We start from the raw sequence: 13,205 nt of genomic DNA, 5'->3' as shown, positions 1-13,205 counted from the left end.
TGTTTGTGGCTGGGATGCCGAGGATCACAAAGCGGGTGTGAATAACCATGCAAACTTACATGGTACCCTCACATGTTACAATCACTTATTCGATGTGCCGGTAAACCACACACGCTCCACCGAACTATGACAAACATTGAGTCACCCTTTGCTACCTTTGCTTAGACCCATTTAGTGTGCCGGTTAACCACACACGCTCCACTAACGTCTTCGCAAGGGCACAAAGTGTAATTTCATGGAATTGCATCAATTCACTTTTTCCTAAGTAACTAAGATTGAGAATTTTATGAAAACATTCAGTTACTTTTATACTTCATTATACTTATAATGGAAGGTTTCGTCCTATCCTACCCGTTCGGCTAACGACCCTCCACCAGTCAAGAGTGCGGTGGGTAAGAGTGGATACCCATTCAATCGCCATTTTATAGGCAATTTCCTTAAACACCCCTTATAGACCAGCTTCGTGAATGAGGCCTACTAACGGTAAGACTGACTTTTACTCATACATATATATAATGTTAGAATTTTAATGTTATATAGTATAGGGTGTATTTTATACTTTTAAAATATTAGGTGGTCTAATTTAACAATTATACTTTTAATTCAATTAAATTGTAAACCAAAACTTTTATGGATTTATTAAACCTCTTTTAATTATACACCTTAATTAATTAATAAAACCATAAGGGTGTGATTTGAACTTTTTCAAAACTATACTAGAGTTTTAGAATTTAACATTCCTAATTAAACTTTTAATCAACTTTTAAATTCCAAAACTTGAGGGCAAGTTTTGAAACATTTCAAACATTAGAGTTTAGAATTTAAATACACATCAAAATTAAACTATTAATGAAAATTTAAATTCCAAAACTTGAGGGCAAGTTTTGAAACCTTTTTCAAAACATATGGGTTTCAACTATTTAAATTTCAAAACAACAAAACTTTTGGGTTCAAATTTAAACTATAAAACCTAAAGGGAAAAATATGAAACTTTTCATAACAACAAGGATCAAATAACAAATAATTTAAATTAACATCTAATCACATAATTATCCATAGTTGATTTGTTTAATGATTTCTTGCAAAACAATTTGTCAATTTAGTCAAAATAATTAATCAATTATCTTATAAGGAAACAATTATCTTGTTAATTGATAAACATCTTCAATTAGATCAAAATTATAGTCAAATATATCATATAATCGGATTAATATTGATCTATCATGATAAGGTAACTATCCCAATGCAAAAACAGCAAGAAATCCCGAGATAACCTCCATCTGATGAGTTGACTCGCCGAGTCAAGCCTGGACTCGTCGAGTCACCTTGGACTCAGCGAGTTCAGCCTCCAGAAACCCAAAAAACGAATTTTTTAGTTACATCAAGCATCAATACAATAGAAACCAATCAAGGCTCTGATACCACTGATGGGTTTTGGTCATAAGACATCCTATGTGCTCATACAAACCCTAATGCTTGGATCTAGGTTTCTCTATTGTACATGCTTTGAATACAAGACTATAAACCCTAATTCTAGCATATGGAAATCAATATTAACATATAATTAGGTTTATAGATATTACCTTGATTGTTATGTAGCAATAACAATCCCAATTCCTCCTTGAATTGACTTTGGAAGGCTTAGAGTCACAAGTGTCACTCCTCTAATGGCTCACAAACACCATAAGCAAGAGGATGAAGAGGAGAGAAGTTAGAGGCTGCCCAAAACGTGTTCTAACCCTAGAAAAGAAGTTCCCCCCGTTTTTGAGCCTTAAGGGTTCTATATATAGTGAGGCTATTAGGGTTATCTAACAAGGAAACCCTAATTTGGTTGCTTAAGCCCTAAGCAACCCATAGACTCCTTTAGTCAAGCCCATGGACGACTACCTTATGGGTTTCCCCATAGAATTCGTCCACCCCTTGATTCAAGGCAATCCATGGCCCAAATTGCAATTATCTTATAATTACAATTCCACTCCCTTAAGTTTAATTAATCTCTTTTAGTCACAAAACTAATTACCAATTAATTATTGACTAATATTAATTAAACAATATGATTTCTCCTTTAATATATTATTCCCATAATATATTAATAAATCATATTTAATCCTTTCTCTCCATAATTCATCCTATCAAGTTGCTTTGGTGAAGGCAACCCAAAAGGACCATGCACCATCGGGTCAAGTACATACCAAAATAGTTATGGACTTAGACACTAATCCAACAAAATGATGATTACTATATTGCATGAGATTATGGGAAAAATTCTTTCCAAGGTTTGGAGGCCTAATGAAATATCAAGGGTTTGAATGCTTTGCTGGAAACCAATGTAGATTACAAACAAGCTTGGCGCGCAAAACAATATGCTATGGAACTGTTGTTGGGGTCCTCTGAAGAATGTTTTTCCAAACTTCCTATTTATTTTCACAATTTAAAGAGGCATAATCCCGGTACAGTGGCCTATATTCAAACAGATTTTGAAGATTTTTTCGAGTGTTGTTTTTATGCCATTGGGAGCACGGTAAATACAAAAAACTTGTTGTTATTTAATATATAATTTTTTTAAACAAATTATAGAGTGTTTATGTGACAACCCGATATTTCAAGAACGATATGTTGGGACGCAAGTCAAATTAAGGTCAAAATTTAACTTTCCTAAAATCTTAGTTGGGTTAAATAATGTAGAAGGAATCGTATCAAGGTTTCCAAGCATATAAAGAACGCTAAAATCCGAGTTATAACGAAGGAGTTATGACCATTCTAAGTTTTTCCGACAGAAAAACGACAATACGAAGTTACGTAAAAACTCGAATCGGAGATCGAGCGACTTTTGGCCGAAATGACCTAAACGAGAATTGAAAGTCTCGTCAATGGTATTTCAACGGTAAAAAGTCTGGCAAAAACCGACGTCAGATAAAGATGTTATGAATTTTTAAAGAAATTCTTTAATCACGTCATTTTAATAAATAAATAATAAAAATTATTTCATAATTTGCCAACGGAATCTAAACGAAAGTTGTAGATCATAGTCTCACCTTCGCGTGGATATAAAGAACGTCGAAAACGGAGTTCATATGAAGGAGATATGAATTTTTGAAGTTTAATTAAAATAATTATAAATTTAATTAAAAATCCCCGGTATTATCCGAAGGGGAGTCATCGGATAGGACCGAAGTACGCCCTGCGTACCTTCGTACGCCCCGCGTACTGAGATCAAGGGCCTCGGATCGTCCGCGTCGCCCTATCCGAGGCATCCGACCCGTCCGACCCGTCCGAAGCGCCCGACCCATCCGACCCGCCGTCCCATCCGACCCGCCTCCCCAGCAACCCGTCCCATCTGAAGCCGAGGCAGTCGAGGCTTCGGTCATGCATGACGTACGCGTACGCGCTGCGTACGAGCGTACGCCCCGCGTACCGAGGCGGTTAAGCCTTCCTATAAATAGGATGCGAGGCTTTCCGAAAAAGTTGCTCAATTCTTCTCTTTTCTCTTGCGTCTTGCCTCGTTTTCCGTGCCCGTTCAAACCCGAAGCTCTGGCCTTTTTGCTCAAGTCCCGAGGGTCGATTTTACTCCCGAGATTCCCGAGAATCCTGAGAAAAATCCGTTTCCCGAGACGAAACTCTGCCCGGTTTTCCATCTCGCTATCTTCAAACTTTCAGGTGAGTTCATACCCCTATAATCCACACTTTTAAATGTTTTATAAATATTTTTATATGCTTTTAAGGGGGGGAATACAAGTAAAACACACGATGATTATCGTATGTTATATAAAGTTTCGTTTTATACTTTTTATCAACGGAATCTTATGTGATTTATAATTATTATAAAGAAACTTTCGTATGCAAAATGTATCACGATAACATCATATCTTTTGAAATGAAAAGTGTTGTTATTTATATATAAATCAAACACACTGCTTATACTGTATGTATATGTGTCCACCTATCATACTATAAACTTACGATTATTTTGGCACTAAAAACATCAATATTTTGGGATACTTCTTGTTAATAAATCAATCTTATGTGATTTATAACTAGTATACAAATGGATTTACTACAAGTTTAACAGTTTCACTAAACATATTACTTCAAATGACTTTCTTAAACGTTTTTACATGATTAAAGCTCGTTATCAAACTGTCTTACATACTGTAAGCTTCCTTTCAAAATCGGTTACAAAGGTGTTTTCAAACAATGGTTTTCCGTGTACTTAAACTGTCTTATCAAACAAAATACTTTCAATCATTTTATAAACTGACATCAAGTCACAAATTCTTTATTAGACTTTTCAACGGTTTTACAAAACTTCTTTATGCTTTTATATTATAAATTGCATGCCTCTATATGTATAGTTATATAAGTAATGTTTAAAAGACTTAGAAAGGCTATCCACCCTATTTCCTTTTCGCGCCTTGAGATGTGGTCTGGTGGGATATTGGGTATTCGTCCGAAAGTCGTTTAAATATTAGTTATATATCATGTATACATATATGGTCATAAATGTTCCATCAGTTAATTTAGTTCCGATATTCTTAGATAGCAATGGTGTATAAACCTACTAGGTCACTCATCAATTACATTCTAGTAAACTATTATAGGAATAGTTTAGAGTAAACAAAACATTTTCCCTACTACAAGAAATTACACCAGATTCAGTTCATTCATGAGTCCAGACTACATGTTATATGAAAGAATACTCTTACATGAATACTTATACATGAATACTTTTACATAGACACTATATGGCAGATTACTACTACATGTTATATGAAGGAATACTCTTACATGAATACTTATACATGAATACTTTTACATAGACATTATATGACAAATTACTATTACATGTTACATGTCTAGATACGGTTATATTGTTCGCCTTCTATCTTTACCTTGTGATTCAATCACATCATCGACGAGATAGACTGGGACTTTATCTCCTAGTACCACATCATACTTTGAGGGACTAACCATTCCGACAACCACTGTTAGCTACAGAGGCAAATGAACAATCTACGGATGTTCTAGGTTGATACCATCGTGGGTATACATAAGGGACTAACTATTCCTAAACCCGGCTGTTAGCAACAGAGGTAAATGAACAATCTACGGATGTTTTAAAGTTGATACCATTTCAGGTATACTTAAGGGACTACTAATAATAGTTAAACAGGGAAAAACCATCACATTTTCAAGAGATGCGTACTTTCAAAACAGTCAGGTCTAGGTAAAAGACTACTTTCAAAACATTCGAGTCTTGGTAGAAGACTACTTTTATACTAGTAGGAAATATGGGATTTTCTAGAGCTTTTCATACTTATACTAAATGTTTCATCATTCATTCACCAGCCTTTCATATCGTCAAATCAAAGCAATGACATTAAATACTTATGAACTCACCAGCTTAAATGCTGATTCTACTCTTTCAAAATAACTTGTATTCTCAGGTTACAAATAGACAGGTGCCGACACAAGGTTCAGAGAAGACGGAGCAGTCAAGACTCGTCTTTTATTTTGATACGTTATTATCATATCTTGTACTATAAAAGAAAACACTTGTAACTAAAATTATACTATTGATGCAATGGACGATGTTGTTGCTTGTTTACTACTTTACATTTGTTGTGATGCATACATGACGTCCTCCGCCCCAGAACGTTTCCGCCGTTCTCGGTTTTGGGGTGTGACAGTTTATGTGTTCCATTTTTATATATTGCAGATACGAGCGTTCAAACGTTTTTGTCGTAAAGTTATAATTATGGATGGTGCCCATTTGAAGGGTGATTTTAAGGGAACCATATTACATGCAGTAGCTATGGATGAGAACAACCAGATACTGCTCCTTGCGCACAGAATATGCAAAAAAGAGAGTGGTATTACTTGGACATGGTTTCTTGAAAAGTTGTATGAATGTGTTGTTGATTGTCAAGAATTGACTTTTGTAATTGATAGGGCCGATGCAATTCGGGTTAGTATTGAAAATGTTTTTCCACATGGTCATCATGGCTTGTGTGCTTTTCATCTACTAGGAAACATAGTACACAGGTTTGGGAAAATTGATAAAACTAAAATGTTGTTTTGGAGGCTTGTGAAAGCTTACAAAAGAAATGTTTTTGAAGAATTGTGGTATAGATTTAGTTCCACTAGGCTGCAAGTAGCAGCGTATCTAAGTGAAATTCCCCATGCTAAATGGACTAGAGCCTATTCGATGTTGAAACGTTACGATTACATGACCTCGAACAGTGCAGAGTCCATGAATGCTTTATCTGTAGATGCAAGGAAGATGCCTATAATACCCCTTCTTGAGTTCTTCTGTCGTCTTTCACAGAAATGGTGTAACAAGCGTCTCATTGAAGGAGGTATGAATTTAATTTTAACTTTAATTAGGTCTAATAATAAGTTAATTATATATATATCTTCTTTACAGGGAAACGTTCAACAGTGCTAACAGAGTGGGCTGAAAAAGTAGTTAGTACAAATGAAGATCATACCACAGGATGGTCCGTTTCTGGTGTTTCAGATGCAATATATCAAGTTCATGATTTCAAACATGGTGACATAGTTGATCTGAGGCAAGAGACATGTACATGAAAATACTGGGAAGGAACTGGGTTGCCTTGTGGTCATGTCATAATGGTCTTGAAGCACTTGAAAAAAACTAACTTCAAACATCTGGCTATAGATGCTTACAAAATGGAAACGTACCGAAGTACGTATGAGGAGCCGGTTTACCCCCTTCTAGAACCGTGTGATTGGGAGATTCCTACTGAGATGATGGTTGTTAAACCCCCGATAATGGATACACGTCAAGCTGGTAGACCGAGAAACATAAATCGTATCCCATCACAAGGTGAGGAACCTACAGTAAGAAGGTGTAGTAGATGTGATAGTACAACACATAATGCAGCAACTTGTCCAACATTGGTCCCAAAGAAACAAAAAAAGGCTACAAAAGTTAGTGCGGCATCAGGTAGTAACACAAAAGGGAAATGGAAAGGGATAGAAGGGACTCATGAGACACAAGAGATGCACGGGACACAAGAGACACATTGGACGAGTGGGACACAGAGAAAACTATTGTTCAATGTTTGATTTGAATGATTGATGTTGTATTTATAGTTAATTATGTTTTGTTTTAGAGGACATTAATTTCTGTACTTTGAAATGGTGTGTTTAATTTAAAGATGATAGGTAATATTATGATTATATTAGTGCATAATTACTAGTAGAATAATAACTAATACTCGAAGATAATACATTCAACAAACCAGAAACATATAGTAAACGTACAACAACAATAATTAACTTAAGGGAATTTCAAAGGTTACTTTTCTTTGTCCATTCTTATGTAGTCGTCCCTAATTCTTATTTTATCTTCCATACGGTCCTTTTGCCTACCAAGTTCTATCATTTCTGCATCCTTGCTGTCAGCAAGCCATTTTTCAGACAGTTTGATATTCTTCTTATTTTTTTTATCCATTGCTCATGATCTTTGATTTTTTTTAGTAATCACCATCCTTTCCTCAACATCTTTGCACTCCGCCGCAAAGAGGTCACGACGTTCAGTGAGAGCTCGAGACGAGTCTTTATCTTTTTTTTTTTGTTCTTCAGCCCATTGTAGTTGTTTCAAAGTATCCTCCGACATATATGGCTCTCTTAAATCTGGTGAGTGGGGCAAGAAAAGGGGCGATCAGATCACAATAGAAACAATCAACTTCGTTGCACGAGCAAATATACAAAGTTGAGACGAACTCATTTAAAATTTAATAGAAAATTTATAACACTATACCAAAAATCCGACGACCATCCATGACTATATGTAGTCCCTTCCACTCCGCAGAGAGCTGTTATCAGTTCGCAGAGCTTTTTGTCAGTCTGCAATAATGTTTGTCAGTCCGCAGAGCTGTTTGTCTAGTCCTTGTCATCCATACATTACAATTATGGGAATACAATTATTTATTTAAAGGTAAACATTTTTTATTAAAAAGTAAAGAATGCCAACAGACCATTACAACTACGATTAACATAGAACCGAATACAAACTAATATTCGTTGTGATCCATACAATACAGTTCAATTGAATTGTCGTGGATGTAAGGCCACAAAACTTTCAACTGTTATTTCCCAACGCCTAAGGGTTGGAATAGGATTGACCGTCTCAGTTTGATAAGCATTTCAATACACCGTTGTACTTAACTTTAAATTTACCATTTGATGGATTTCTGCAATTTCGAGTCTTTGTAGTGAAGCTATAGCATGCTCACAAGGTATACCGCATTTTTGCCATTTACCGCAACTAGAAATACCACGGTCTAATTAGACAGATTCGATTGTTGAATACTTAGTCACTTCATATATGTCGCCAACAATATGCATAATCCTACAACCATTTGAGTGGATAAATCTTTTATGAATCACCTTAAGTGCATAAGGGGTTAGAAGACTATGAAAATCCCCTGTGAAATGAACTGAATCAAAAAACAAAAATTATGATGTCATAACGTATAATAACAAATCAATTCACCATTTGAGTGATGTCATAACTTATAATTACCTCCAAACGCAGCATGTTGAAGATACACTGCTTGCATCGAGTCATGAACCATTTCAATGATTGTTGTTATTGGAAACTCAAGCTTGTTTGTTTTAAACCAATTGACAACATCGGGAATGTCAATGAATTTAACATTGAAACGTACTCTTGGAAAATAAGCCCGTACCCATTTTGCAATGGGAATATTGTCAAGCCAATGAAGATCATTCCCATTAACCTCAATTTTTAGGTTGTTCAAACATGCATAAAAATGAGTTAATTATACGCTTTACAAGTCTTCCAGAACAACTGCTCTACGGCTGTATTGCTTCCGATGGAAGCGCGTATTTTCTCGGCTATATTTTTACAACAATACCCATGATATGAATCAGGGTAGACTCTTTGAACCGCACAGTCTATAGAACCAGACATATGGCTTATGAAACCAACTACTGTATTGTCACCTAAACATTCTTTAAGCCTCCTCATGAACCATAACAATGTATTGTCATGGTTTATGGTTCCCAAAGCAAACGCTATGAGAAGGGGTTCATGATTTCCATCTAAAGCAACAACAATGTACATGGATCTTATATACGCCCCAAGTAGAGGTACTTGACCAACGAATATGATTGGTATCATAGACGTGAGAAATGTACGAATCTGTAAGTCAACATAAAAATATTAGGCATATAACAACTTGAAATAACTAAATATTTATTTACTATAAGGGATTACATACCATGCATCCCAATGCCACGAAACAAATTTGGAAACGATTGTACTGATCTTTCGTAATGTACATGAAGGTATTAGGATTGGTTCTTTGCAGATTATGGAAAAAAAGTCGGTAGGTTGGAGAAACTTTTCCTTAATACCTGATTGACTGAACTCATTTTCACAACTTTCAACACCTTGTAAATTTTCGTCATGGTTGTCCAATTTATAAGGAATTAGTATACATTATTCTGCAGAACTTACTTGTCAGTCCGCGTAAATGACTTGTCAGTACGCGTAACTTATTTGTCAGTCCGCGTAACCTGTTTGTCGGATTATGTTATTTGAATGTATGGTTTCGTAACATTTGTTGGTGAATTAATTTTGAAAACATAAAGGATAAATACCATATTAGATATAAATAAAGCAATACAAGAACAATACAAAACGCAGTACTAGTTAAAAAAACGGGACATCTTTCAAAAAATTCCAAGGGGCTTCCAACTCGAAACTCTATCCGTTGCTAATGGATTTTTATTCTTCTTTAGCCGCCTCCAAGTTGTCTTCCTCAGTATCATTCACACGATCGTCTTCAATCTTATTATAAAGATCGTTGAATAACACAACTTTTGTTTTCAATTCATACATTTTTGTAGCTATATCAAGCATGTTGCGATGGTTTTGTATGGTGGTTTCAGCATCAGTGTTGAAGGTATTTGTTAATACGACCCAAAACATTCTATCCTCCAAACTGGTGTTCTCTTTGACATTAATATATGCACGAGTTAGAAGCAAATACTCGTTAGCAGTCCATCGATTTCAACCCATTATAAAACATACAAACTTGTAGCACCTGGTTCCTGGTACGTAGATCTTAATTGAGTATTTTCCATTTTTAGCCTAGGACTCGGCGAGTCATAGGACCGACTCGCCGAGTAGAGACAGGACCGGGACACGTTTAAGTTGGAGACTCGGTGAGTCTATATCCTGGACTCGGCGAGTCACCGCTGTTTGATGAAACCCTAAGTTTCTGGGGTTTGCACCCAATTTAAGCCCTCATTTCCGTCCCAAGCCAGCCCCCTTCACCCTCAGAAGCTCTCCATACGTTCTAGCCTTTGTTCTTGTGAGATTGAGGCATTTTAGTGTGTGTTCTTGAAGATTTTAAGAAGGAAGTGGAGTAGATCAAGAGGAAGGGAAGGAAGCCAAGCACCTTCGTGTTCTCTCAGTGATTTCTTTGAGGTATAACTCGTTTTCCCCCTGTTTCTATGCTTATTACTCCATTATAGTCCTTCTTGAGCCCATCCCCAAGCTTGTATGTGCAATATAGTTCGTAATAAGCTGTTTGGCCTTTAGATCTAGGCATGGTTGAGCTCCAGGAGCTCAGATCTGTTGCCTTTATGGACCCATATTGCATGAAGACCCTAGATCTACCCCTTTGGGTGCATTTTGAACCCTAAAACCCTTATTGGAGAATATCTACACGTAAAGTTGGAAACTTTACGTGTGATTCATGCTCTAGGAACCCAGATCTATGGATGGCATAAGTTGGATTCAAGCAGAATCCAACATCTAGTGGTTGCATGATATCGACTCGGCAAGTCGTTCGTCTGACTCGGCAAGTCTGCTCGCGAGTCTCCGAGCTGTCCCCTTTTCGTTTTTTGAGTGGGAGTAGTGAGTCACGGGGTGTGACTCAGTGAGTTGGAAGCCAAACTCATCCATGAAGGAACTCGGCGAGTCAATGCCCTGACTCGGCGAGTTCAAGGCAATCTTCTTAGATCAAGAACAGACTTGGCGAGTTGTTCATACAACTCGGCGAGTCTTAGCATAAGTGTTCATCGGATGAAGATGAACTCGGTGAGTTGTTCATACAACTCGGCGAGTAGGATGAAGGGCTTGAATATCAGTTTAGAAGGAGAACTCGTCGAGTCATCGCCTAACTCGACGAGTAGAAACGGGATTCAGGACAATCGTTTGGGTAGGGACTCGGCGAGTTGGAGAGCCAACTCGGCGAGTCGGGTCAACTGAAAGTTTACTCTGATTTGGACTTATGACATGATCAGGGGTAAAATGGTCATTTTACCTAAAGGTCAGTTAGCAGTGATTGATTGAGTATGTTGTGGGAATTACAGCCGGAGAATTTCCGGAGCAGCAACAGCAGCAGTAGACAGTCAATTCCCGATCAGATCAGCAGCTACTTTGAGGTGAGTTACCTTCCAGTAGCGGTGGGTCTACGGCCACAATGCCGGCCCACCAGTAGGAGTCGTATGTTAGATGATTGTCTTTGTGATGTCATCTAGGTTTACTACTACCTGATATGTTATATGCTAGCATGACATGTTTATGTGATAGAAGTAGAGATCGGTTGTTAGGACCGAAGGGTAGTACAGACACCCCATAAATGTCTGACAGTATGTGATGATATGTTTGCATGCTGGCTTGTTATGTTATATGCGATAGAGGTAGTAGGAGGGGACTAGTCCCCGAGGATCGGTTGTCAGGACCGACAGGTAGTCAGCACCCCAGAATAGCTTGACACGGGTAGTCAGCACCCCAGAATGGCTTGACACGGGTAAGACGGCTCCCCAGAATGGCCGCACGGGTAGTCGGCACCCCAGAATGGCCGTACCGGGTAGTCAGGCACCCCAGAATAGCCTGACAGTATGTATGTTATGTACTGTATGGTATGTGGTATGATGGGGGAACTCACTAAGCTTTGTGCTTATGCTTTTCAGTTGTTGTTTCAGGTACCTCTTCAGCCAAGGGGAAGGAGCAGGCGCGGTAGCGGCTCAACACACACACTCCTTGATTCCGCATTTATGAGTTTACCCTGGGATTGATACTCTGATATTTTGGTTGTTTAACTGTTATGGATTTCAAATTCGATTTTCGATGTGAAATAGTTTAATTAAGCAATGTTTAATTATTAATGTTTTCTAAATTAATGTTTTAAAAACGAAATTTTTGGACGTGAAAATTTGGGTCGTTACAAAACTACATGAACTAAAATACCTTAGATGAAGTGATACATTATTGTTTGTCATTTTATATAGACATGACAGTCCGCAACGCGAATGGTCAGTCCGCGTTACTGAATTGTGAGTCCGTGTTACCGACTTGTCAGTCCACAAAGCGAATGGTCAGTCCGCATTACTGACTTGTTAGTCGACAAAGCGAATGGTCAGTCCGCGTTACTGACTTGTCAGTCCGCAAAGCGAATGGTCAGTCCGCGTTACTGACTTGTTAGTCTGCGTTACTGACTTGTCAGTCTGCAAAGCGAATGGTCAATCCGCGTTACTGACTTGTCAGTCCGTGTTACTGACTTGTCATTCCGCAAAGCGAATTGTCAGTCCGCGTTACTGACTTGTCAGTCTGTAAAGCGAATGATCAGTCTGCGTTACCTATCTTTTTATATATAGTAAAGCACGTATCTATACGTCTGAACTAGAGGTAATGGATCATTTCACGAAATGGCATCCAATGTACCAACGTCTTCAAATGCAGCTAATCTGTCTAATACGTCTGCTCCAACAAATGCGTTTGCTCCATGGACGAAAAAAGAGGTGTTGGTTCTAACACGATGATGGATTACTGTTTACGAGCGTCTGACGGTAATGGCTCCCCTTAATTGCCTTCTTGGTGATGAATGGTCCCGCTTAGTAGCTTTGTTCAACTATAAGGTGGGACGAGGACAAGAATGACTAAATCCCGATATTGTTAGTAAATGGATGGATTTAAAGACTAAAGTCACATGGTATAATCGATGCTACAATTATGAGAAAATGCGATGCTCTGATGCTGATCATGAAGAAATTCTTGAATATGCGAACGAATATTACCTATGCCAGTTTGATGAAACTGAGTTCGAGTATACGAATGTTTGGAATCTGGTTAGAAATAAACCCTTTTTCATGTAGACAACTCTTTTATTCGTAATGTTCTATGTAATGTTTGTTAGTCG

General features: G+C 37.5%; 2 protein-coding genes across 2 annotated transcripts; one reads left to right on the top strand and one right to left on the bottom strand.

The window, feature by feature from the left end:
• The first annotated feature begins 5,755 nt into the window (after positions 1-5,755).
• Positions 5,756-7,089, top strand: LOC145098346 (uncharacterized). The gene is made up of 3 exons (XM_079035984.1): positions 5,756-6,356; positions 6,425-6,580; positions 6,680-7,089. Exons 1-3 carry the CDS (start codon positions 5,756-5,758, stop codon positions 7,087-7,089), a joined length of 1,167 nt encoding a protein of 388 aa, XP_078892110.1.
• A 1,224-nt stretch (positions 7,090-8,313) lies between these two features.
• On the bottom strand, positions 8,314-9,462 carry LOC145098345 (uncharacterized). Its single transcript, XM_079035982.1, has 4 exons — positions 9,409-9,462; positions 8,849-9,193; positions 8,552-8,768; positions 8,314-8,465 (listed from the first exon to the last, which is right to left on the bottom strand). The coding sequence occupies exons 1-4, from the start codon at positions 9,460-9,462 to the stop codon at positions 8,314-8,316; spliced, it is 768 nt and encodes a 255-aa protein (XP_078892108.1).
• Positions 9,463-13,205: the final 3,743 nt, after the last annotated feature.

This window comes from Lactuca serriola, chromosome 4 (genome assembly GCF_051521515.1).
Source record: "Lactuca serriola cultivar US96UC23 chromosome 4, Lser_US96UC23_V15, whole genome shotgun sequence".
Lineage (NCBI taxonomy): Eukaryota > Viridiplantae > Streptophyta > Magnoliopsida > Asterales > Asteraceae > Lactuca > Lactuca serriola.
Note: the sequence above shows the minus strand (reverse complement) of the source record. Positions and strands in the feature narration are given on the sequence as shown.